The sequence below is a fragment of the Pecten maximus genome, chromosome 6, assembly GCF_902652985.1.
Source record: "Pecten maximus chromosome 6, xPecMax1.1, whole genome shotgun sequence".
Taxonomy (NCBI): Eukaryota; Metazoa; Mollusca; class Bivalvia; order Pectinida; family Pectinidae; genus Pecten; species Pecten maximus.
Window position 1 is genome coordinate 32,501,241 of NC_047020.1, and position 25,478 is coordinate 32,526,718.

At 36.1% G+C, this 25,478-nt stretch overlaps 1 protein-coding gene across 1 annotated transcript; it reads right to left on the reverse strand.

The window, feature by feature from the left end:
- On the reverse strand, window positions 1–25,476 carry LOC117329558 (calponin-1-like). Its single transcript, XM_033887557.1, is given in 8 exon segments — window positions 1–3,943; window positions 4,006–4,247; window positions 4,249–4,377; window positions 6,220–6,424; window positions 6,632–6,705; window positions 8,214–8,300; window positions 8,524–8,590; window positions 25,348–25,476. Coding segments are annotated over 6 exon segments (615 nt in total). The 5' UTR covers window positions 8,575–8,590; window positions 25,348–25,476; the 3' UTR covers window positions 1–3,943; window positions 4,006–4,178.
- Between the last annotated feature and the right edge of the window lie 2 nt (window positions 25,477–25,478).

The window sequence follows — 25,478 nt, forward strand, 5'->3', positions numbered from 1 at the left end:
TGTAATGTTACGTGTTTATTATATAAAAGATAATGGTTGCAAAGCTCATACAACGCCAGCCATTACCGTAGTGCGTACGTTACACAGTTTATCGGAATGTATTGTCAGTATGATAAACACACGTATATGTAATTCATTATTCAATGAACGCAATTCTGGTTATTTCTAATCATCAGCTATCCTGTATATATCATGTTTTATTGATTTCATACCACATTTATACATACATGAACGCACTATACATTTTGTAAGTGGAATTGTGTCCCGTAAAAGACAGAGACGCCTACATATGTAATGATAAATCTTACGTAACGAGTCACAGAAATCAAGGCTTTGTTTCATAGTAAGTAAAATCTATTTGCCTTCAGAAATGCTATGAACTCATTTGGCTTACATTGCCAGTATATGCGGCAAATATACTGATGGCTATAGTGAAAGTTCACTGGACATTCGAATGTAATACAGGCACACTCCGCACTAGTAATCGGACACGTGTGTTCATATAGTACACAGAATATTATTAATTTCACACGAAACCTTTGGCGAATGTCATATGGAAGTAGTATGAAACTAGTCAAAATCAATCAACTATTACATAAAACAGCGTTTCGGATTCTATTGATCATATTACCCTAGAAGCATTTACAGATATATTTTCAATGCATTTTCTATATTAAGGATAGCCGGGAGGACACATTTTGAGTACCGACACCATACCGTGACGTCATGTGATATGACGTCACAAGTGTTATAGTACACGTGTTCTAAATGTCCATTGTTATGAAATCAAAACCAGTAAACATGGAGTACCAGACACTACATCATGACACAGGTACAGAACGCCACACGTTTTCTATCCTTGTATTCACTTTGTACATTTCAAGATGTAAATAAACTGAACCATCTTAAACATATACTTTAAAATTAAACTCAATCTGGTCCCGGATGGTAAATTTTCCTGATATTAATACCAATTGGCCCCATGTCAGCTTAAAACGGCCTCATTAAGTTGTCAAGTGACAAGAAAACCTACATCTTATTAACTACACGTTCTAGTTATCAACTACTGATATCATCATTTTTTTATGAGGTCGAATACTGCAAACCAACAAATATTCTGGGCGAATTATTTTCGAGAAAATTCATCACCACGTAAATGTTGTTTTTTTTCTTTCTGTTTTCCAGTTTGAACCGAGAATTGGTTTGGTTTAGTATTGTTTAACACCCTTTCAACAGCTAGGGTCATTTAAGTATGGCTATAACCAAGAACTGCTAAACTATGTCACAAACACATACTCTATGACTATCAAACAGAGAAAATGAACCTCCGCGAAAACCCATTGGTTTGCAGTACAGTATATAGACTAAATAATACTAACCAAATACTCGCAAACATTTTCCTGAAAATACTCAGAAGAATATCATTTTATATAACCACTAACTGTGAGCGAGCACTTTGATACAAATGTAATAATTACTACATATTGTAGGGCTTAATTACTTAGCGTTCGTCCTGCTTATTACTACCTGAAACAGGGGATTACATATCTATCATAAAATACGTTTTACAATATAAAATACATTATAATATTAACAAACTCAATAAATGTATATGTATATCAAATATTAATACAGACCGTTTATTAGTGAAACTGACGATGTAAAAAAAAAGGGGGGGGGGGGGGGGGAATATCAATCAGATCTTTCAACGATGAAATATTCTTGTAAATTTCATGAAAGGCGCAGAAAGGAATCCATTTCACAAATAAAAATTAACTTGTGCAATCCGTGAAAGCCTCCAGAAAGAATCCATTTCACCAATGAAATTAACATGTACACCTGTGAAAGACTCTGGAAGGAATATATTTCACCAATGAAATTAACATGCACAATCCGTGAAAGGCTCTGGAAGGAATACATTTCACCAATGAAATATGTATCGAATCCGTTTTAACCAATAAAACATACATGCTCAACTTTATTTAAGTAGTTTTAATAGCCTGTTAAAAAATTATATTTTTTTGTGTTTAAAAAACATGTTTCAATGCTATCCAAAATTTCTGTAAATACAAGTACAACAATATTACCTAAAATACTTTAAATTCTACAGTTTTAAGTTTTAAGCCAAATAAATGCGCAAAACTATAAGCAATGAATAATGAATGATATTGGCTTTCATAAAATGGGTGTTAATCAATTAACTACTCAATGTAAGGCTAGACTAGAACAATGATTGATCTTGGAAAATACAAATTATAATAATGGCATATTTATCCTACGAAAGATGATACTTGGATGAAAAGAATTTAAGATAGCGGAAATTGTCAAAAAGGTTTATTAAAAGAGCGCTGAAAAAAAGCTACATTTTTACTTTAAAGGAGCATTTGAATAAAGCGAAAACATTGACTATAATGCTATTACATGTATATACACATTATAAATAGAAATTTTTCCTATACTTTTTTAACTGTCCAATCATTTTGTAACAAAATAAAAACGTTTTTGAAATTGAGTGAAAGTGAGTTTTAAAGAGTTACCAGACACATTGATAATGCTGATTGGATCCTAAGGCACAAACAACTGGCTATTATGTGAAAGGAGATCGAGTCATATTACTGAAAACGGCTAATTTCAAAAACGGTTATTTCATTTATAGACAGGGCAAGGCTCGTGTTCCTAGAACATCATTCCTTATCAACGTAACAAAGTTGATATCAAGCATATCACAACCAATCTATCTACATATCTAAATCAATTATTTGATTCAGGTCAGACAAATAAAAAAAATCCTATCTTTTAGACGTATGTTGACGTCACAATTTGATTACAAAGTCAGATGCAGTACGATGCAAACAAGCAACAGTTTAAGATTAAAAGAAATGGCATTGGAACCCTAAACAAATGTTCACATGTGTTTTAAATCTACATGATCTTAAACAAATATTGAAGTAAAAAGCATACTTAATTAAAAGTAGAAATATACAGGTGAAATGTAAAATCATATTGAAAGTTTTATAGAAATAATGTATATGTTTTCATAGATATAATGTATATGTTTTATCAAAGGTGAAATTGTACATGTATATTGTTACATAAATTGAACAAGAAATCAGGTTAAGATCCAAAGAACAGTGTAAATGTTGACATTTTGGAAGATGAAAAGTTGATTACCATATAATCAAGCTTTACTAAAGGAGGTACATTAAAATCGCAAAAACTGACACCTTCAAAATAAAATTTCACTAAGAAAAGTATAGGTCCATAGCTACCTAAAAGAAAAGGTTTTTTTCTTATTTTTTTATTAAAACCAGAGAAAGAAGAACCACAGAAAAATACGTTTTATCAACATGAAAGTATAACTAGCTTTTTATTAAAAAGAATGCTTATGTTTTTTTATCCCATGCAATTATAAGCATTGCAACATCATATACAAAGCCAGACACAACAAAGCAGGATACATTAGCCTGAATAGGTAATACTTAAACTAACCACAGTAATGGATTTATTACGACTTGTGATTTAGAGAATACAAACAATGATACACTCTTCTTGTGTAAAACATCTCTGTAACAACTGAATAAATTAAAAGTTTGGCTAATTCAGTATGACAAGTCATAACGGAATGATTCAACCCATGACTGTACATAAATGCAATTTTGACAGATGTATTTAATTTTTAGCTGATTCATATAAACACTCTTTAAAAATAGCCAATCGCTTATCAATGAGTCAAACGACACCAAATTTCACAAAAAAATGTAGAACGTTTACTAGAACTTAAATCAGCGGTATTCCGTTGGTAAACATCTTTACCTAAACAGCCTACTTAGAACCCTTTAACAAACATAAAAAATGACACAAAACAAAACTTGTTTTTCTTACATGTTGGTTTTTCTGATGTCACCAATACCTCAATGCACAATCTCCAATACACTTGATTAACCTTCCATTATCATCAGGGGTGTTTCGCCAACCTTCCATTATCGTCAGGGGTGTTTCGCCAACCTTCCATTATCATCAGGGGTGTTTCGCCAGCAGAGCACTTGAGACAAACTAACTGAAACTAGACTATATGAGAGTAAAGACAAAATGGATCTGATCAAGGCTATTATCTCACAGAAGCATTATGACTTTGTATAAATGACCTACATAATTTTAAATTCCTAGGTAGAACATTTTCAGCTTGACACATAAGGTTCGTTGATGCTCCGTGTTCGACCGAAGCTCATGCCTCTCTGGGAGGCGCCCCTTGTTTGATCCAGCCTGGAGCCCTATTACAGTCTGTCCCTTGTTCATGACCTCTTCGCCAAAATTACGTGGATTGTATTCCGCTTCTTTAGGACCAAGAACTGCTCCTGGAAAGCGCTTTTTCTGAGCCTACAATGGTCATTAATCTATTAATTATCGACAGCCAGTCAAAAATGTTTTTAATTATTTGATCAAATTCCAACTGATGTTTTCACATTAGACTCTATTGTCATTAAGATACGATGTTGTGTTTTATCTATGTCAGTGTTGTTATGTAACGTCAACCTATATAGGTGTCATATTTATATACTGTAAATCACTTATATTTCGCGTAGGATTTATTTTCGCGTTAATACGCTAGGAGAGTCAATCGCGAATTAAAATCATTCACGATCATTTGTATGAAAACAACACCTTTGCATAGCGGCCATACCACCGGTTACCGATATAGGACTTTTGTGAAGGCCATCTAATAGTTAATCGTTCGCGAAATCATGTATTCGTGAATATATCTGAAGAAGTCAGTTCACGAAATAAAGTACTCGCGGAATCTAAGTGATTTACAGTAAGTGCTTTGACACTTGTTTCTGATTCCTTTTTGTACAATTTACATGATGTATATGTATTGATATATGGAAATTGAAAAATAAAAACACAGTTTAAACTAAATGGTTTAGATGGCTTGAACAACAGACACACATGTCAATTTGCATACAATATAGGGATAGTAATATGTAATTATAGAAAGCCACAAGGTACATGCGCTTTTCAATACAAACTTAAAATTAGACTCATCAGCGCCAAAAATGAATTACCTGCGACGCAGATAGCTCATTATAGGTCGAAAGAAATGTCAAAATTTTCAAGTCGAGATACAATAACTTGGATTTAAAGCAAAGAACGTCAGGCACGTGCATATAATCTGAACAGTGGCTCTCTTGCCATGAATCAAAATTGTATGCAAGAGGCCCTTGGGCCTTAGCGGTCAACTGAGTTTTGAAATATTTCTTTATTTTTTTTTACTCTTTTTTTACCCTGCCCACCAGCCCCTGGGGCCAATAATTGCTTACCAGCAAACTGCCTTCCAAAACTGCTAATTCCAATAGAAATGACACTGATAATAATCAAAAATGTGATTTCCTTATGCAAACAACAGTAAAGGGTACCTCCTCCAAAGGGGCAAACGTTAGACCTCAGTGTCATGAAATTAATAATTTTGGGAAAGCACATTAAGACCCTTCCATATATGAAGAGTATTTGATTCTAACTTATTTGGGTCTTGAGAAGAAGATTTCTGAATTTTCAGCTAATTTGACCCTTTTTGGCACCGCCCCTCATCCCCTTGGGTCATGAAATTCACAATTTTATTAAATCTCCTTAGGACCTTTCTATCTGTGAAGAGTATTTGATTCTACCATATCTGGAAGTTGAGAGGAAGATTTTTGAAATTTTAGTCAATTGTCCCTTTTTAGCCCCGCCAATCAGTCCCTGGGGGTCAGTCAGGGCCAACATGTGCATACCATAAAACTGTCATCCAATGCTGATAATGTTAACCAAGTTATAATGAATGCCAATAGAAATCCAACAAATTATAGTCAAAAATGTGACTTTCCTACATAAACTATAGTAAAGTTTACCCCCTCCCAAGGGGCAAACGTGAGACCCCAGGGTCATGCAATTCACAATTTCTCGCAACAGTCAGGGCCACAGGAGGACGTGAATTTAGATACAGTATTTAAGCATGAGTAAACCAGCATCATTCGATTGTTTTGACCTTCTAGGACACCATTTGGTGATATATGTAGTGACCTAATTTGGCAATCCACAAAGAAAACTATGACAATCTAATATACCTAAGGTAAATGTGAAGACGGCTTCAAAACCAGTTTACAAGCTTTATAACCAGATAAAATCTGGCAATACTGAAGAAAATAGATTAAAAAAAATTCAAAATCTTAATATTAGACGTACCGCCCTGCCTAGTCCGTGGAGTGTGTTGACTACAGCCAGCATGTTGGTATTCTCGAACAGATCGGGGGTGTTAAATTGGTCCTCTTTGGCCACTCCATACTGCTGGATGGCAGACAGGAAGTTGGCGATGTTTTCCATCATATGGTAGTTTGTCATCGGTTTGTTAATTTTTTTCACGGAACCTTCTTCCAAAGCATTTATTAATCTGTAAATAGATCAAGGATACATCTTTTCTTCATTAAACAGGTTGAAAGTTCATTGTCATACAACTGTTAATTAAGACTCATAGTTTATACAGAATGAAATGTTATTCTTTTGAATGTTCACTGAATAAAATTGACACGTTTTTGTTGCTTATTGACACAAAGAGCTCCACTGTTTCTACAGTGGAGGACAGTATTTAAAACCTTACTCGCATAAGATGGTACCATTCTTTAGACACTCGTGAAGTCCATCCCACTTAAGGGGCTTGCTGCTGTCCGCATCCTGCAATAAAACAATGAATAGTCAAAGCACAGCTTCTTAGTTCGTTTAGGAATTGTCGCTCATGTTACAACTAAGGCAATGTTGAGAAAGAATCCCTTGATTAGTAGAAATTATGAAAAGAAAGACTTCAGAATGGAATCTTGTGTATCTCATGGATTGTTGATGCGCCTATGAGCCGTAAGGCTCTCGGCAAAATAAAGAATCTGAATCTGAATCATCTCATGGATAGAAAAAGTGTTTGTTCTTGTCATAAATTATCATAACATCTGGACTAATTCCGGCAAGACTCGAGATCTGATTTGGAGCCGTAACTGAATTAGCTGAAACACAGGGGCATGTCTAGTCTTATATTAAATCAAAGTGTCAAGGCCACTCAGAGGTGCTGTGCATGAGGGATTGGAATACAGGAAACAGCAAATATTATATAAATATAAAATGGCATATAATAAAAAGACACTTTTATTTTTTTAAGTGCATTCCTTATAATGTATTGCTAATGATATCCTATGTCATTTTAAGGAATTTTATTTACTTTAAAAAGGCTGTGGTTGCGTTAAAGTAGTGATGAACAGTGAAGAATTACGTTTTTAAACCTCACTTGAATCGGCATACTATGATTAAGTTTAATTCTTAGATCGATTAATCCGTGATGTCCGTCATGTTTCTTGACAAACCACATCGCGATTCCGCCTATATATAAGATTCCTATGAATTACTCTCCCAGTTTATTTTGGTTCCTAAGTTTTCAAACTGTACAAATTTACTGCTTTCCTCTCTCTCCGTGTAATAACTGATCTGTATCCTTTTAGAGATCCGATAACTGTCGTTAGAAGAAACTCGGCTCAGAAATTATTTTTTTCTCGATAAATTGGCCACCATTTTTGTGACTTATGGCCTATCTGTTCTGGTGACTTGTTGAATCGCACGTTCGTTCATGTTATATACTTTATGCAAGCATGTCACTATCGCCTAATTTAAAATATGCAACCTCTTTATTGCTATCGGAATCTCTATTGCGGAAGCGATCGAAGTTGTTTTTCTATATTTTTTTTAAATTTCAACAATGTCTTTAAACATATAAAAGCGTGAATCATATCACTTAATCACAAACAAATACTTCGCGAAGGAGACAAGGTTGTCTAGTGTATTGTTAGCGGGTTTTTTTGGGGGGGGGGGGGGGGTTGGGGGGGGGGGGGGGGGGGGGGGGGATATTTGCGGTTCCATCCTGAACTCATCGGGATTCATCATTGAAATAATGAAATAAGCGACAGAGAGAGAGTTCCGAATGAATTTGTTCTAGCGAAATTTGGCGATGACCGCTAAGGTTGCTGTTTCACAGCACCTAAAAACACCCAGAAATAATTATAAAAAAACTTTATATATACAGTTGTGTGATCGCACAACTTTCCAAAGACTAGACATGTATGCCCCTGGTGCTTCAACCAAAGAAACTACACCAAGATAAATGGATAAGTATCTGTGATGACAAGTTTGGATCATACACTTACTTTGGAGATTTTCCTGCCAATGACGTCTTCAATCCAGAGTCGAGCCTCCTGTTCTCGGTCTAACTCATTGTTGTACTGATCTTTTCGCTAAAAAACAAATAAACAGTTCAATAATTACAAAGTACATATAAAATATATAGTAAATCGTTCATATTTCTATTTAATTAAATGACACTTTTTCCATTATTCGACTGAATTTAAATCTTGTTTTCTTCCTCTCGGAGTGCACAATTAGTTCTCTGATATTTTTGTGTGTGATTCAATGTGTTACAAGTAAAGGGAGCTAACTCTAATAGGCCTGTGACATTACCTTTCTATATAGCTCAGCCGAGAGTCCAAATCCCCGCATCCGTTTTGACATGTTTTCCTAATAAAACCTGAAAAAACCATATTTCATTGCATTATTACGATTCAGGTATCAATGTATGTAAAAAATCAAGTCTTTCTTATTAATTAACTCATTACTGGAAGAGAAAAAAGTATTTTACTTTTTTATTATTTTCTTAATTTGTGTTTATGTCAAGAACTTCTAACCATCTGTAACTGTCTTAATCTTTTTAGGTTTGCACGTTTTCGCGACATCTACAGGACACTGACGTCACATCAGTATCAACATTTCTATTTTATCACCCCAAGAGATTTAGTACTTTTTAACCGAAACAAAATTGTAAGTGAATTGAAAAATCGTTTAATCTATAAATAGCTATGATAATGACATATATACCGATAATTTTATGCAAATTACAATTATTAGTATGCAAACACGTGTCCGTTAATGAGTTACGGTACGGCCCTAAGGTCAATCACTCCAATAGTAATGCGAGTAGTTATATATCTTCCGGGAAAGTGTATAATTTAGCGATTTACGGATTATGATCGATACGTGGGCCTGATCAGAAACGAATACACTATATGTAGGTCATAGTTCTGATCAATATGGGACACTTATCATATTATATGAAGCCATGGGATTCGAAATGATGGCTGACAGTTAATGTACACAAACATAATGTCACTTTTAGACATTTAAAACTGTTTATATGAATTTTGAAACAGACTATAATCATAAGTGAAGGTAACCCCGGCCTGGAGGTAAGGATATAAAAATGTCAGTTTATTATTCCGGGGCATGGTTTAAAGCAAACTATTTAATTAGATCAGCAAAAACAGAGGCAATGGACAGTAATTTAATTAGTCATCGGTAATAAATCTCCGAAAAAAAATAGGGCACAAAAGACAAGAAGAATAAAACCCAAAATTATGTGGATATATATAATTATATTCTATACAATGAGACTTATATATATATAATGTGTTATTCGGAAAAACAGAGTTATATAGTTTAAAGAAACGTATTACGGTCCGGATTAACAAAAGATTCCGGACAAAGTATGATCTTTTATGTAAACAGGTATACAGCAACCTAAGACATTCTTGTACATACATTAACCAATTATAAAGTTTTTTGTAGCTTACAGAAACGATATCTTCTATGAAATATCTAAAATATCCGGATTAGAAAGGTTCCGCTGTTTACTGAAACCAATATAAGTTTATACAGAAAACATTGGCCTCTCGATTATAGACTTTATTAACAGATTCATGCATACCAATTAGTGTTAACGTTCGGACTATCGAGGTTCCACAGGATACAGAAACCAACCGAAATGTCCGGACTAACAAGGCCATTTAACCAGCCCAAATGTCCAGACTAACAAGGTCATTTAACCAACCGAGATGTCCAGACTAACAAGGTCATTTAACCAACCCAAATGTCCGGACTAACAAGATCATTTAACCAACCGAAATTTCCAGACTAAAAAGGTCATTTAACCAGCCCAAATGTCCAGACTAACAAGGTCATTTTACCAACCGAAATGTCCGGAATAACAAGGCCATTAAACTATCCGAAATGTCCGGACTAACAAGGTTATTTAACCAGCCCAAATGTCCAGACTAACAAGGTCATTTAACCAACCGAGATGTCAAGACTAACAAGGTCATTTAACGCCTAGGTTATTTAACCAGCCCAAATGTCCAGACTAACAAGGTCATTTAACCAACCGAGATGTCAAGACTAACAAGGTCATTTAACCAACCGAAATGTCCGGACTAACAAGGCCATTAAACTATCCGAAATGTCCGGACTAACAAGGCCATTTAACCAACCGAGATGTCCAGACTAACAAGGTTATTTAACCAACCGAGATGTCCAGACTAACAAGGTTATTTAACCAACCGAAATGTCCGGACTAACAAGGTCAAACAAGGTAGAATCAATTGTGTATCCCTTCCAGAACCCCCGGTCCCGATAACACTAGATCCGTATACACGAGTTCGAGGGAGGGTTGTGTGGGTGACCCTTGACCTCCCTATGATAATACTGGCCCCAGAACCAATTTCGCGGCGCCCTCTGCCCTTGAACACTCGTTAAGCTACATTTCACTTGTCCATTTATCAAACATGTCGACTACAATGGCCGTATACTGGTATATTTTTCAGTTATATCTGAAGCGTAAATCTTTGGGACCCCTTTCTTGTTAAAATTTAAAACAGCAAAATGATGCATGTAACTTTTAATGACACACTGGTCAACATCAATTTTATCAAGATATTCCGTAGATCTAGTCCAGAGTGCTCTTGGCTTACTATCCGGCTACAACGTGTTTTCTTCTCTGTTGCGACAGTCGCAAAATGGCTTAGAAAGACAGTCAGGACCCTTCGACGACTCTTGATGAGTATCTACAGCCAACCCATCGTTAGCACACACATACAAGGATATATAATTAATATGCCTATTAGACATGCTTAATCACACTCCTGGATCAAACGACTAATAATAACATACGCACTCCTTTTTTAATGTCATATGAATAATATCTGGATTTGTATAGAGTGTGTCATTCTATCAAAAGCGTCGAAAACAATACATTTTTACAAATGCACTTAATGTAATTCATCAAACAAGATTTCAAAACGCATACACGTACAGTACACTGTATATTTCATTTGCGGTGTCGGACCCCTGTGCTGGTGTCCCGGTCTGGTCGCGGTTTTATTAACACTTGGGCCTGAAGTGGACTGAAGGGATTATTAGCAGACCGACATACATTATTGTTGACCTGTCCTGAGTAAATACAGTCGGGATACTGTCCTACTGGTGGTCAGTTATATTGACCAGCACTGGACACTGTGTCCATTTGTGTCCAGTCTGGTCAACACATGATATAACATTTTAAAAATCATATCATAATGTTTGACAACATTTAACTATTTTAAACACATTCTTTATTTTGTTTTATTGAAATGAATGTTTTTTTAAGATACTCATAAATATGTATACAATAACGTATTAGTTAATTTAACTGAATAGGCTTATTTGAGTATTGTAGCCGAGTTTGATTGTGCTAACTATGCTACAACGTTTTCAAACCCGTCACAGTTTGTTGTAAGTTCACGCCTCCAATACATAACAACTATCCTAATACTAAAGGTTATACATTAATATAAAATAGTAATAATGAATTGCAGCATTCACTTCAGCACCATCATTTATAACTCGTATGTCCAGCCGTTCTCTAACCGACCTAGTCATTTCCTCTTATGTCCAACACTTCCCTTGTCGACATAATCGCTCCCTTTTATGTCCAACCCTCTTATGATAAACCTTACAAGTCATTCCCTCGTTGACCCCCCCCCCCCCCCCCCCCCCCCCTCCCTTCCAGGTGCAATCCATTCACCCTCGTTACCCCTCTAGACGCAACCACCCCATCACAGGCGCAATCCATTCCTTCCTCGATCTATCAATTTTCTGGTACACGTACTCCGTCGACCTAACCACTCCTTATATTCCGAGAACAGCTAACGATGACTACACGAATATCAGTTCTGAGTATGGCCAATAAATACCAGGGAAATCGACTTTTAGATAAGTGTGTTTTTCAGGGACAGTCTACGCCTTAACCGGAAAACACAAAGTATAATAAACCGTCCCATAAAGAAAGGTAAATCCATAAACAAACACTTAATCAATGTTACGTTTTCAAATTAGCAAAATATACCCAAGACGGTTAAATAGTATAATGATAGCTACAAGGTTAATTGGCATAATATAAAAAAGGAGCTTAATTGGTATAATATACCCTAAAAGGTTCATTGGTATAATATACCCTAAAACGTTAATTGGTATAATATACCCTAAAATGTTAATTGGTATGATATACCCTAAAAGGTTAATTGGTATGATATACCCTAAAAGGTTAATTGGTATGATATACCCTAAAAGGTTCGTTGGTATAATATACCCTAAAATGTTAATTGGTATAATATACCCTAAAAGGTTAATTGGTATAATATACCCTAAAAGGTTAGTTGGTATAATATACCCTAAAAGGTTAATTGGTATAATATACCCTAAAAGGTTAATTGGTATAATATACTCTAAAAGGTTAATTGGTATAATATACCCTAAAAGGTTAATTGGTATAATATACCATTAAAGATTCATTGGTATAATATACCCTAGATGGTTAATTGGTTTAATATACCCTAAATGGCTAATACCCTAAATGCATGGTTCATTTGTATAATATACACTAGAAGGTTCATTGGTATAATATATCCCAGAAGGTATATTGGTATAATATACCCCAGAAGGTTCATTGGTATAATATACCCCAGTAGGTTAATTGGTATAATATACCCCAGAAGGTATATTGGTATAATATACCCCAGAAGGTTAATTGGTATAATATACCCCAGAAGGTTAATTGGTATAATATACCCCAGAAGGTATATTGGTATGATATACCCCAGAAGGTTAATTGGTATTATATACCCCAGAAGGTATATTGGTATAATATACCCCAGATGGTTAATTGGTATAATATACCCCAGAAGGTTAATTGGTATAATATACCCCAGATGGTATATTGGTATAATATACCCCAGAAGGTATATTGATATGATATACCACAGAAGGTTAATTGGTATGATATACCCGAGAAGGTATATTGGTATTATATACCCCAGAAGGTATATTGGTATGATATACCCCAGAAGGTTAATTGGTATAATATACCCTAAAAGGTTCATTTCTATACTAGTATTATGCACCAGAAGGTTAAATGGCTTATGAGGTAACATTACATTCAATTCAAGCACATTCGACAAATCCTTGCTTCGTTTAAAATGCGGCGTACCTTTACATCCTATATTGATAAACATAAACGTTTGTTTTCTTAAACTGAATAACGAACTACAGTAAGTGTAGTTTGCCTGATTTAACACAGTGGCGATGTTATCCTGATTGACTTGTGTTGTTGGGCGTGTTCGGACATCACTGACCACGTCTCCCTGACCTCAGTAGCCGGTGTCCGTGTCTTACTACGTTTTATCTTTCGCATACCTTCACGCTAACGCACGCTATGTATCAATATTTGATGAATATTATCTACTTACATAGAGAAAGTAGACCTACATCGAGACAATTACTTATCTCGAGACATTATAGTTGAAAGGGTTCGCATATTTGCGGAGTGATACAACAGTATTAGGTGTAGGAATGAGTTCGACCGGAACACATCGATATTTGGAAATAACCAAAACAGAAAGACTAGTGTTATTGGGTCCGATCAAATAACAAACATGGAATAAATATAGAATAAAAAATTCAAACAAGTCAGGTATTGACATTTGGACGATTTGAACTCCCTGAAACAGGAAAAGGATGAACCAAATGATATGCTTGAAACTTCTATTACAGCCACATTTTGAATTTTGAATGAAAGTGAACTCGGACATCCATAAACTCAGCAATTTATAAAGAAACGAAACCAAACAAAACATATAAACACGTATATCAAGAAAAGAAAAGAAACTAAAAAAACAATGCTCAGGATAAAACAATATAGACGTGACACAGTAACCTCAAGTTTTTTTTTCAAAAAGAAAATGACAAAAACAAATGTCGAGTTTGAGAAGAAATGTGCAAAATATCTAAATACCTTCCAAATATTGTCGTTATGATGAATGTGGTCTATATCCGGAATTTGTAAAAACTTTACTGTGGGTTACAAGGTTACCTCCAACAACAGTAGTCGTATGTGTTTACGTGGACATTGTGTGTATAGGTAATATACTTACCTGGTCAGCTAATCAGCGCCTGGAGATCTAAGAGGATTCGTAGCAGTAACTGTCTTAGTCAGCTGTTACTACTTACAACTTAGTGTCTGGAGAGGTGAGAATGTTGACAAAGCGGGAAGTGATGGACGACTGGTACATGTTTATAAATATCAATAAAATGATGTACAAACTGAATGAACCGTGGGTCTGAAATCTCAACTGGCATGACAGCCTAGTACTTTATTTAGCACTGCAATCCACCCTGGGTTTTAGTCATGGCGAATAAAATGCTCGTTAAAATTATCAATTCATACCCCAATAACCATGGTAACTTTCACTGTAATGGTGGATCTTCTTTAAATACTGTGCCCAGGTACCTTTCACCCACGTGCGTTGCTATTTTGAAATGGACGTTGCGTATGTCCCAAACCTTGAGCGCAAATGGCACTGAACGGACACAAGCATTACCCGAGCCTTGGATATAATCTTTTGTCATATTTTCTTACTTATACACTGTATATGTTGATGACATTGAAATCATTCCGCTATCGATATAAAACAAAACCTTTGGATTCTGAAGGGGGTTGTCTTCAATGACAGAACGTCTAACTTCGAAAATGCAGCACGTGCACGAGACGTCACTTCAACGTTCTATTTATAACGAAGTCGCATCATCGCATGGCATCATTTATATTCATTGTAGACTCTACTGTGTACCGACACTTGGCACGAATTTCTAACCGACGGTCCATGTATACATTATCATATGTTTCTTACTATGAACTAATAATGAACAATGTAGTATAATAGTACTTGTATTAAGAAAAAATAAAATACATCAAACCGTTTCCATTTTAAATCCCTTAATGTTTGGACGAGAATAAAGTTTAAAGAACAACTACTGCTTTAAACACATATATTAGCGCAATGGTGGAATTATTTCCTCAAAACACGCTACTGATGCCAGTGACGTCTTTGTTATAGTTTGGGAACGATTGAACATATTGATAGAAAGTATCGCGTGTATGGATGTACTTCAAAAGTATTAATGTCTTAATAAATAAAGGCGTACTCGCTTTTTATTACATTTATTAATTGAATTTTTGTTTTTATTTCTTTTTATTTTATTTTATTTATTTATTTATTTATTTATTTATTTATTTTTTATTTATTTTTTTATTTATTTTTTAGCACAATGTCTAAGTATACATTAAAGCATGTATGTCAAACATTGTATCTATATATAAGTAAAATCTTTCTAAGTCATGTTCCAATGTTTCGTGCTATAAATGTGGCCAAGTTGATAACATATATCTTGAAGCATAACTTTAATACACACGGACCGTGAGGTTCACAATTTGTGCCAAGTCCCTGTGCTAGCCTAAAGTTGCCAATTCAGCAGTTTCCACGCGTCTCTCGCTTATAATGCGTGTTCTTAGGACGGTGGAGTTAGACGTGAAATATCTTAGTCAGAATTTAGAATTGTTGTCGTATTAATTCAAGGGAACACGTGTGAAATTAATCTGTAGCGAAAACACTGTAAAAGCATTAGACATGTTTAAATGTGTCACATCGAGTGACGACCACTGCGGGAGTAGCTGATAAATAGGGGCCAACTGTTAACGTACCTATTTGAGCCAATAGCTTTTTACCTGTATTTTACCTGGTGACGTAAATACTGACGTAAATACGTGCAACTACTTACCTGAACATTCCAGAATTGATTCAGTAACGTGATTTCAGCATTTGTGATTTTTTATTTTGCCATTTATCTCAAAATATAAGATAGCATGTACACGCGTTAGATTTGAATAAGCAATACTGTTAAAGTTTATTTCGTACATACATATTCATATATACATCTTCATTAAGTTACGGCAGAATAGCCTGGTTTAATAACAGGGACCCGAGATGTTACATCCTATTTAGACCTATCTCATTTTAGACACATGCTAATTAGTGTTAGAATACCATTTTAGTGTGAATAACACATTTTAGACATTACTGATTGATGGTATTATTGTTGAAAGATATTGAAATAATTTATCACTCCTAAATGCCTTAAAAGTGACCTTTACATTAGTATAAATACATTTACACCTAGCATATAACACATGGCCAGGTACCTGTGACCCCAATGTACACGTAAGTACATGATGAGACGTCAGAATTTGGTAAGCTCATTTTTTTTTTTTTTTTTGTGAAAGTGGCACCCCTCAATGGTGTAGCGGGGTGTCATTTTACCGAAAGTTCATTTTAGACTGTAAAACGTCTAATAATGATATATACGAGTCGGGGTGGGTCAAATTACACCTCCATGAACACATTTTCTGGTCTCTGTAGCCTTATGTGTCGTATAACGTGTATACGCAGCCGTTATTTGATAGACAAGTTTATGTGTTACTCTGTTACACCTGGGGTATATTAGGTCACCTATATCCAGGTAGCACTTTCTATCATCGTGTCGAGGTTAAACCGTTACAGTCATCGCGACACAAATCGTAACCATTTGTAACTGTTCTGTGTTCATTGGGTTGGAAACTGCTAGTCTCGTTTAAACCCAAACCAACATATGTCTCATTGTCCCGAAATCCAGCCATCAGGAAACATTGTCACCTGTACCGTGAGAAGTTAGTATAATACACTCGAGTTATGGTCACTGAACCGTGTAATATATCTTAGAGTCTGCATTTAACAGAGAGAGTTTGTATCACGAAAAAATACCATCCCAACAGTTTGTCACTTCTACCGCCAGAAGTACCTACCATACGTCACGGCCAAGACTCCAACGCCGTCATACAGATATATCAAATTGTTTTGTATACTTACTATTAAGGAAACCATGCTTATTAAGATTGTCATAGCTAATCACCAAAACTGAAATTCCTACTTCAATACTGTAAAGTAAAGGACCATGGCGCCAATTGGGTATGTTAAATAATGCATTAATTTGACTTTCCTTAAATGTACGCATAAGGTATATTTCGAGCTATTGTACAGCTAAAATGACTATTGCACGATCACGTGCGAACTACTGAACACCTGTGACGTTTTGGAGTTTTTTCACGAGCAAACCTTTTGAACACCTGTGGCGTTTCGGATTTTAGTCCTTCCCTTTCAAGCGTCTAAATCACTCAGATGTCAAAACTGCCAGACGACAGTAATGGCGACTTCTAGACTTACAGGAAAGTCGAGATGTCGGTGATTCTATGTGTGTTTTAGCGATTATGTAATAAAACATATATAGCATGTGTGTCTTTGCAACAGTCCAGATTATTAGGATCATCGTTCGAATCCCTGTCTCATCGTTTTGCATTTTCTGCTGATAGTTTTCAGGGCTGTCAGACAGATGTCAGAATCAGGGTTTCCATACTTTCAATAATGTCACATTTACAAGACTTTGTGTATTGAGCTATTATCACGCACATAATTTCAATCACGTGCATGCGTCAAATATGGCTATGTGATCCTCATCGATTTTCCTCCGCCCGAGAATGTGTTGGACAATTGTAACGGCGAGATTACGTCATTTAAGACACGCCTTTCCTCTATCAATCATTTGATGACCCTAAGGTCACGTGTCCAGAACAAAAGACTTGACGCAAGATCAGTCTGGTTACCATAGCGACAAATATTCTCTGCGATTGGTTTCGATTTTGATTTCTTCGGGATTCATCATCCTCACAAAATGTAATGCCAATGTGACGAGTGGCTAGGCACACGCCATACGGATAAGTAATAAAAACAGGGGTCCCAAACCTTGCGATGAATGCAAAAAGCAAATCAATTGCGACATTTTGAATGTCTCCTGTGCAGACAGACGACAGAAAATATCCAAACTTTACGAGAACCTTTCCATTATTGGCCCCATACAATACGATTCGGTGCATGGGGACACGGCAATTTCAAACTCTGGGATCTGTATATGTCTACACAGACACGACACCATAACCTGATGGTTCTGATGTTTTATCGGCTGATGTTGGCCCATATAGTTCTCAAAGGCTGACAAAACATTTGAAACATTCAGACTAACGACACTCATATATACGAATTCTCGGTCTTGGGAGTTATCAGAACATTAGAAACATTTGGATTAAAGATACTCATATATAATATACAGTTGTGTGATCGCACAACGTTCCAAAAACATCGTGCGCACAAATGTGCGAGTAAACCACACAGCTAACGATAGGGTTATAAATATTACGAAATAACTAGTTATACGAAAAGATATACGAAAAAAAATAAAATTATGATATAAGATGGTCGCTTTTATATATACGTGCTGCATAACAATTGTTTCCATTCATGGAACATGTATGACCTGTTCATTTTTGCCATTTAAGTACCGTCATTTTGTCTCGCAAAGTATTCGTGATGTTTTCGACGGCCTGGTGATACATCTACGTCATGTACATGTACCAGAATGGTAGACGGACATCACTACGATTATTTATCTTACTTGATACATAAATTACATATATTATGTATTTTTAAACACAACAGAAATGTTTCTATTCAAAACAAGTCGTTTTATCTGTTGTTTAGTTCTACATGTATTAAATAGCCTGTATATGATCTCGCTGAATACACATTTCTTCGACTCGCCAAGGCATAGTGGTGTCCTCGACGACGTCCGAGCAAATCATATAAAGTTCTTTCATAATCATTTAGATAACTTATTTAACTATACATCGGTATTTAGTTTCATTCCTAATAATTATTGCATATATTTCACCAAAAATGTGGTAATTAGCTGCCTCGTAAAATGTTAACCGTTGTATATCTTTTACAATCGTTCCACACGTTTAAATAATTAGATGACGCGTTCCTCATTTTATATCGACCATGATACATATCGTACATGTACCGTTCCAATCGCGCATCGTGAGCATATTTTCCTGCACGATCCGTATCGCACATATCGCACATCGTGCGTGCGCAAATAAATCGCACATCGTGCGTGCGCACATCGCACATCGTGGAACGTTGTGCGATCACATAACTGTACGTATGATCGGGTTTGGAAGTTTGTTCTCTGTGATGCAATTTGATGAGTATTGCGACAGGCAACCTTTAATCTTAGGTACCAAACAGTTTGACAAGATTCCAATCGATTTGAAAAGATAAGTTGGTAAAATAATGACTTTAATTGAAAACTTGAAACCTTACCTTTGCCACTTTTTCTTAATTGTGACACTCACAGTGTCGCAACATTGGCTCATTCTGATAGAGATCGTAAGACATTTGAGACTTTCTTAAATCCTACCTTACCACTAAAGACATTTTCCGAAGCTTGACCGTCCAGTGTACACAGACATTATGGGCCATTGTTCCATATACGTTATTCAGTATATGGTCTCACAAACAGTGAATATATGCTGACATGCATTGTTCTTACCTGAAACTATTGTTTTCTATGGGAATTTATAGAATTCTGTTTACAACAATAGTTCAACCACCTTATGACAATAACGGGTTGTGTATATAGTTTTCAAACAAACATTAAAATACACACGGATCTTTATGAATAAAGACGACCTGATGTGGCCAGAATCCGGTCACGTGACTCTGACGGGAAGCGAATGAAAAGTTATCAGATATCGTTGTTTATGTGATGAAAATATTTATCATCCTGAATCTGTACACTTGTATATATAATATGTAAATGTATATTGTTCAAATTTCCTGCCTCAAATGTTCATATTCAAGGAAGGAAGAGTTTTATTTTTAGGGGCCCGGAACATAAACCTTTAACACTGAGAACTAATGAAACACTATCTACAATGGTTTGGGGATACGAATACAACCTTGAACGATCCGATAATGTTTTATTCATAGTTAGCGATCTCGGATTACTTATCAATGTATTTGTATACCTATATAGTATATACGGCTATGTGTGGCGCGCTGTTGTCAATCGAGTTCAACCTCTCTGTGACAGACAATGGTCGAATCTCACTCCGGCATGGCCCATTCATCGGTTTAAACCATTGCCAAGATATCCCTTGATATCAAACTGTATAAATTCTCACGACTGGCCCTAACCCACAACCTCTACCTGTCATTATAACGGTAGTTGTATTTATACAATCACGTAGGATAAGTAATACAACATAGGTAACGGAAGTCTGAGTCCTGTAATTAGTGGTTACCACACCTCAATCTTCTGACAATCGTTAGCCAATGTGACGTCATCTAATTTTATAATCGGCAATTAATATCGTCGCCGCGGGAGATTATCTCTCTACACATTTACCTCAAACAATGAATTTATATATTCGAGACCGCGTACTGGTTGAAAGTAAGAGGCTGTAAGAAATTGGAATGGGTATTTTCCCCTCAAAGTACTAGTAGGTCATTTTTCTCAGATCGTTTATCTTTGGATTTAAAAGACCTCTTCCCGATAACCCTTGCGAACATCCCAAAACAGGACCCTTTGTCCAATGTAATAAAATTCAACGAACAAAGCTACCTGTCCTAAATACACGAGGAATACGACCCATATGGTATAAACTTGTTAGGACACTCTATAGAATAGGACCTCTGCCCCAAGACCACTGAGAAAACATCCGATAGACCAAAAAAGTTCTATTGAGCCATGATGTGAAGTGTATCATCTGACGCCCCAATGACACGTCGTGGAGTGTATCTAAAGTCTACATATCATCTGACGTCACAAGGACACGTCGTGGAGTGTATCTAAAGTCTACATATCATCTGACGTCACAATGACACGTCGTGGAGTGTATATAAAGTCTACATATCATCCGTGTCACAATGACACGTCGTGGAGTTTATCTAAAGTCTACATATCATCTGACGTCACAAGGACACGTCGTGGAGTGTATCTAAAGTCTACATATCATCTGACGTCACAATGACACGTCGTGGAGTTTATCTAAAGTCTACATATCATCTGACGTCACAATGACACGTCGTGGAGTGTATCTAAAGTCTACATATCATCTGACGTCACAATGACACGTCGTGGAGTGTATCTAAAGTCTACATATCATCCGTGTCACAATGACACGTCGTGGAGTGGATCTAAAGTCTTCGTATCATCTGACGTCACAAGGACACGTCGTGGAGTGTTTATAAAGTCTACATATTATCTGACGCGTCAATCATACGTGGAGGAGTGTATCTAGTCTAAATATCATATGACGCCCCATGACATGTCGTGGAGTGTATCTGCTGTCTACATTGCTTCGAGGACACTTCGTATGATGTATCTGAAGTCTATATGTATATATGACGCCGTAAGGATACACCATCGAGTCTATTTCCTTCTGACTGAAGTCTACATACCACCTGAAGTCCCGCGAGGACACGGTGTGGAGTGGACGTTTCGAGGACTCGTGCGGAGTATCACCTGAGACCAGGTCTCCTATGGAGTACGTCAAGCCAACACTTGACAGGTTTTTCTAATTATGGTTTTATTACCGAGATACCCGAGACAAGCTCTCCACGCAGTCTACCGATGGTGACATATAGCAAACATTCTAAGTAAATAAAGCCACGACTACCACTGGATTTAGGGAAGTTTTACAGACAAGTACAGCGATACAATCCTCACTCCAACAGTAATCTGGTCTGACAAAAACTTTATAAATTAAATCTAATAAAAACAAACAAACAAAAAATGTACAAATATGCTATAGGTTTTAAATTTTTATTTTTTTTTACACGGATATAATCTCCAGTCTTTTAAAGGCGACCAGTATCACATTTGGTGTCCTTATGACTAAGCTGCTTTAAAACTTGATTCGAGAAACAAGAGTCGTCGACCTCTTTAACCTTGAACGCTACACCAGAGTACATTACCAGGAAAATAATCCCAAATCTGTCGTTGGTCCACTATCAAATAACTCCAGTTTGACGGACTGAGAGGAAACCTTTAAACTGATTATATGGTGTGCAAAGTCAAGAAAGACGTGATGTCCTTATACGAGAAAGCTTGAAATACACTAAATACACTTGACCTTTACCTTTGAGTCGCTTGACCCCTGGAATTCATCTTTACTTGGTTTGCTGTTAATGTGCTGAAGTGACGTGTGTGACAAATCTTATTGGTCACAGGGACCTGACAACTTTACAGCATTGAGATATATTTGGACACGCATCCTTGAGGGGTGAAATTTTTACCGAATGGTACTCTTAGAGTGATTAGACTCTACTAAATTCTCGGGTCCCCAGTATTCTAACCTAATGGCTTGCTTTTGTTTTTCGCGGAACACTTTATCGTATGTGTAACCCTAACGCTAAAATATAATAACCGTCGTATTTTATTTTGGCACGTCTGTCAGCTGTCAGATTTAGTCGAGGTAGAAAGTGAGAATGGTTTGTACATGTATAGCGGTTACACGGCTTGACTTGACAGTATGATAATTAGCACGGTTGGTTGACACGGTGACTTTTACCAATATACAGTAAAGAATGTATATACTATACATATACAGGATGGTATGTGTGGAATTTTCACTACCACATATACACGTCTGGAATATCAGGATACCATCTAGTGACAAAGTATACCTGACAACAGAAGCGTAACACTGTTAAACAAGAACATTTAACATGAAATTTTAAAATTTAAACGAAAGAAATTTAATTAAGCGAATCTTGTACAATCCCAACCGCCACAAAATCCCATCAGTATCTTTTATCTTATTCTTTCCATAGCTACAATATTTGCCCGGCTAGTCTTAATAGTCAATGTCTTATAATAGATAAGTAGCACGTTCGCTGATAACATCTGTTTTCTAGTTCTCAGGCCCCACAGCTCGTGAAATGTAAGCTGACACGATTTATTACACATACCATACATGTGTATTGAAGATGATTATATATTAAGTATATTGTATATGATAACTATGGGAAGAAAGAGACAGCATCACGCGCGAAATGTTTTAATCCAATATCCGGCAGTTCCGGTTACTAGCTCAGCATCAGTATCATAAACCAATATTCATATACAGCTCGACTACAACGAATCTAGGACAGACCGAGTTTCCTCTGGCCCCAACACCAGACGTCAGACAATATAGGGAATTCTTTCTAGCTTACTGAGACCATTCGAGATTTACGTCAGATATTTTGACGGACATGCAGACATATGTCAGACAACATGTCTAATGCCTGGTGTTAGGGATAGATGAAACTCGGGGCTATTTCTAAAACTCCAGTATAGGGTCTATAGGGCTACGGATCTAAATATGCATATTTTAAATTTTAAAATGTACATATACATGACGTCCAGAACACCAACAAAAGACTGGAATCAAAACTGGGATCTAAGACAACACACGAGTGTAAAATTTCAGTTGACAACAGTCACCCACATTTTAATTAACTAAACATGTGAAGTTTAAAAATTCTGAACAAATGCCAACGACAACAGTACATTCACTTCATCATCCATTCCAAGCCCTACACACATGCAAATGGATTACTCATTCAAGTCCGGGCCATAGGAAACTAATTTATTCAGCTCCATATACGGTCAACTGCCGTGGTATTTTAATGACGGGAAGTCTGTCTCTCTAAATTTAGCCCCTAGTCGAAATGTTTGGATCTCCACGTTTATGCGTTATCGTGGCGTATGATTAGCCAGATATATGTATACACACACATATATATACAGTAACCATACATCAACTTAACTGCTGGGTACGCTGTTTGGGAACTAGATATTGCCCCCATATCGGTTTACCAGCCAAATAAACTGGAAATTTAGACACCATTTTTCTTCCCCATATCGGGATACTAGCCAAATATGGCTTGAAATTTAGACACCATTTTTCTTAATTGGTCACACACGTGTAATTATCACGACTCCAATAAAATACCTACTGATTATATATACATGTATGATATATATAAACTGTTCTATATATATTGTTTTTTAAAGAATTTTATATATATATCTGATTTTATTGAAAATGGATTGATAATATATCAATCAAGTGTTTCGATAGAATAGCATTAAAAATATTTCATATTTTTCTTCAAAATTATCAGCAATATATTTTGACTCGGTTTATGAATCATAAATAATCGATTGATACATTTTCAGGCTACTTGATTTTTTTATACGGAATTAATACTGAAAGATATAAATCTCAAATAAATAAGTTCGACCTGGACAACAATAAATTTAAGCTGTTAAAAAAAAACATTGCACAATTGAAAGCTAGCCAAACATGACCGGGTGGTGCTAGCCGTGGGGCACCCCGGGGCACATCTCTGATATTAAATAAAACTGACCGGAACGCTTCCTGTAATCAAGCGATATCTCCAATAATCTCCTCCGGCGAGACCATTACGGAACCAAATTTAAATGTGGTCTACATTTATATCGATCGCCTATAAATCTATATATATATATATACACGTAATGCGTGTAACGGTCGTTCATCTGTCCATCTTGAGCACGCGATTCCAACCTTATTTGTTGTCGCTATATCACACTTCCAAGTTTGTTGATTAAGGCTCGTGTGTACACGAAAGGTGTGTCACACATTTTGAATACACATACACCCATTCACTGATTGTTATACAGGTATACAGAGGTATTACCTTTGTTATTTTTGATGATTTACCTTTTATGTAGGTTTAAATATTTATATACCATTCCTAATCCGTGATTATCTTCCCTCTTGGTTATGTACATGTATAATGGAGTTACAAAACGGAAGTACAAAAATAAAAACTGGCCACGCTACCGTAAATAAATTCGCACCTGCTGAGCAGGTGAGCGGTAAAGTGTCTTTACCCCTTTTTTGTGTAACAATCGGCGAAATGGTCATTTTACTTATTGGTGTTAGAAAAACCGTCATAGTCATGCCCATAGTATGGACATCTGTGATAGTGTCCAATTCCCCAGACATACTAAACAGGTGGGAATGTCGTTGTTCACCGGGGGTAGGGCATGTCATGTACCTGAGGGGGACGGGCGATGACAGACAGGAACTGGTGACATATTGAATGTTACAAAACTTACCTGATCTGATGAAATATCAAATCGTAAATCCAAATGTCCAATATTAAAGTGGTTGTTTGTATCCGTGTGTGTATAAGTCCGTCACGCGAGCTCGTGTACTCTACAACACTGTGTACCGTGTGTGGTCACGA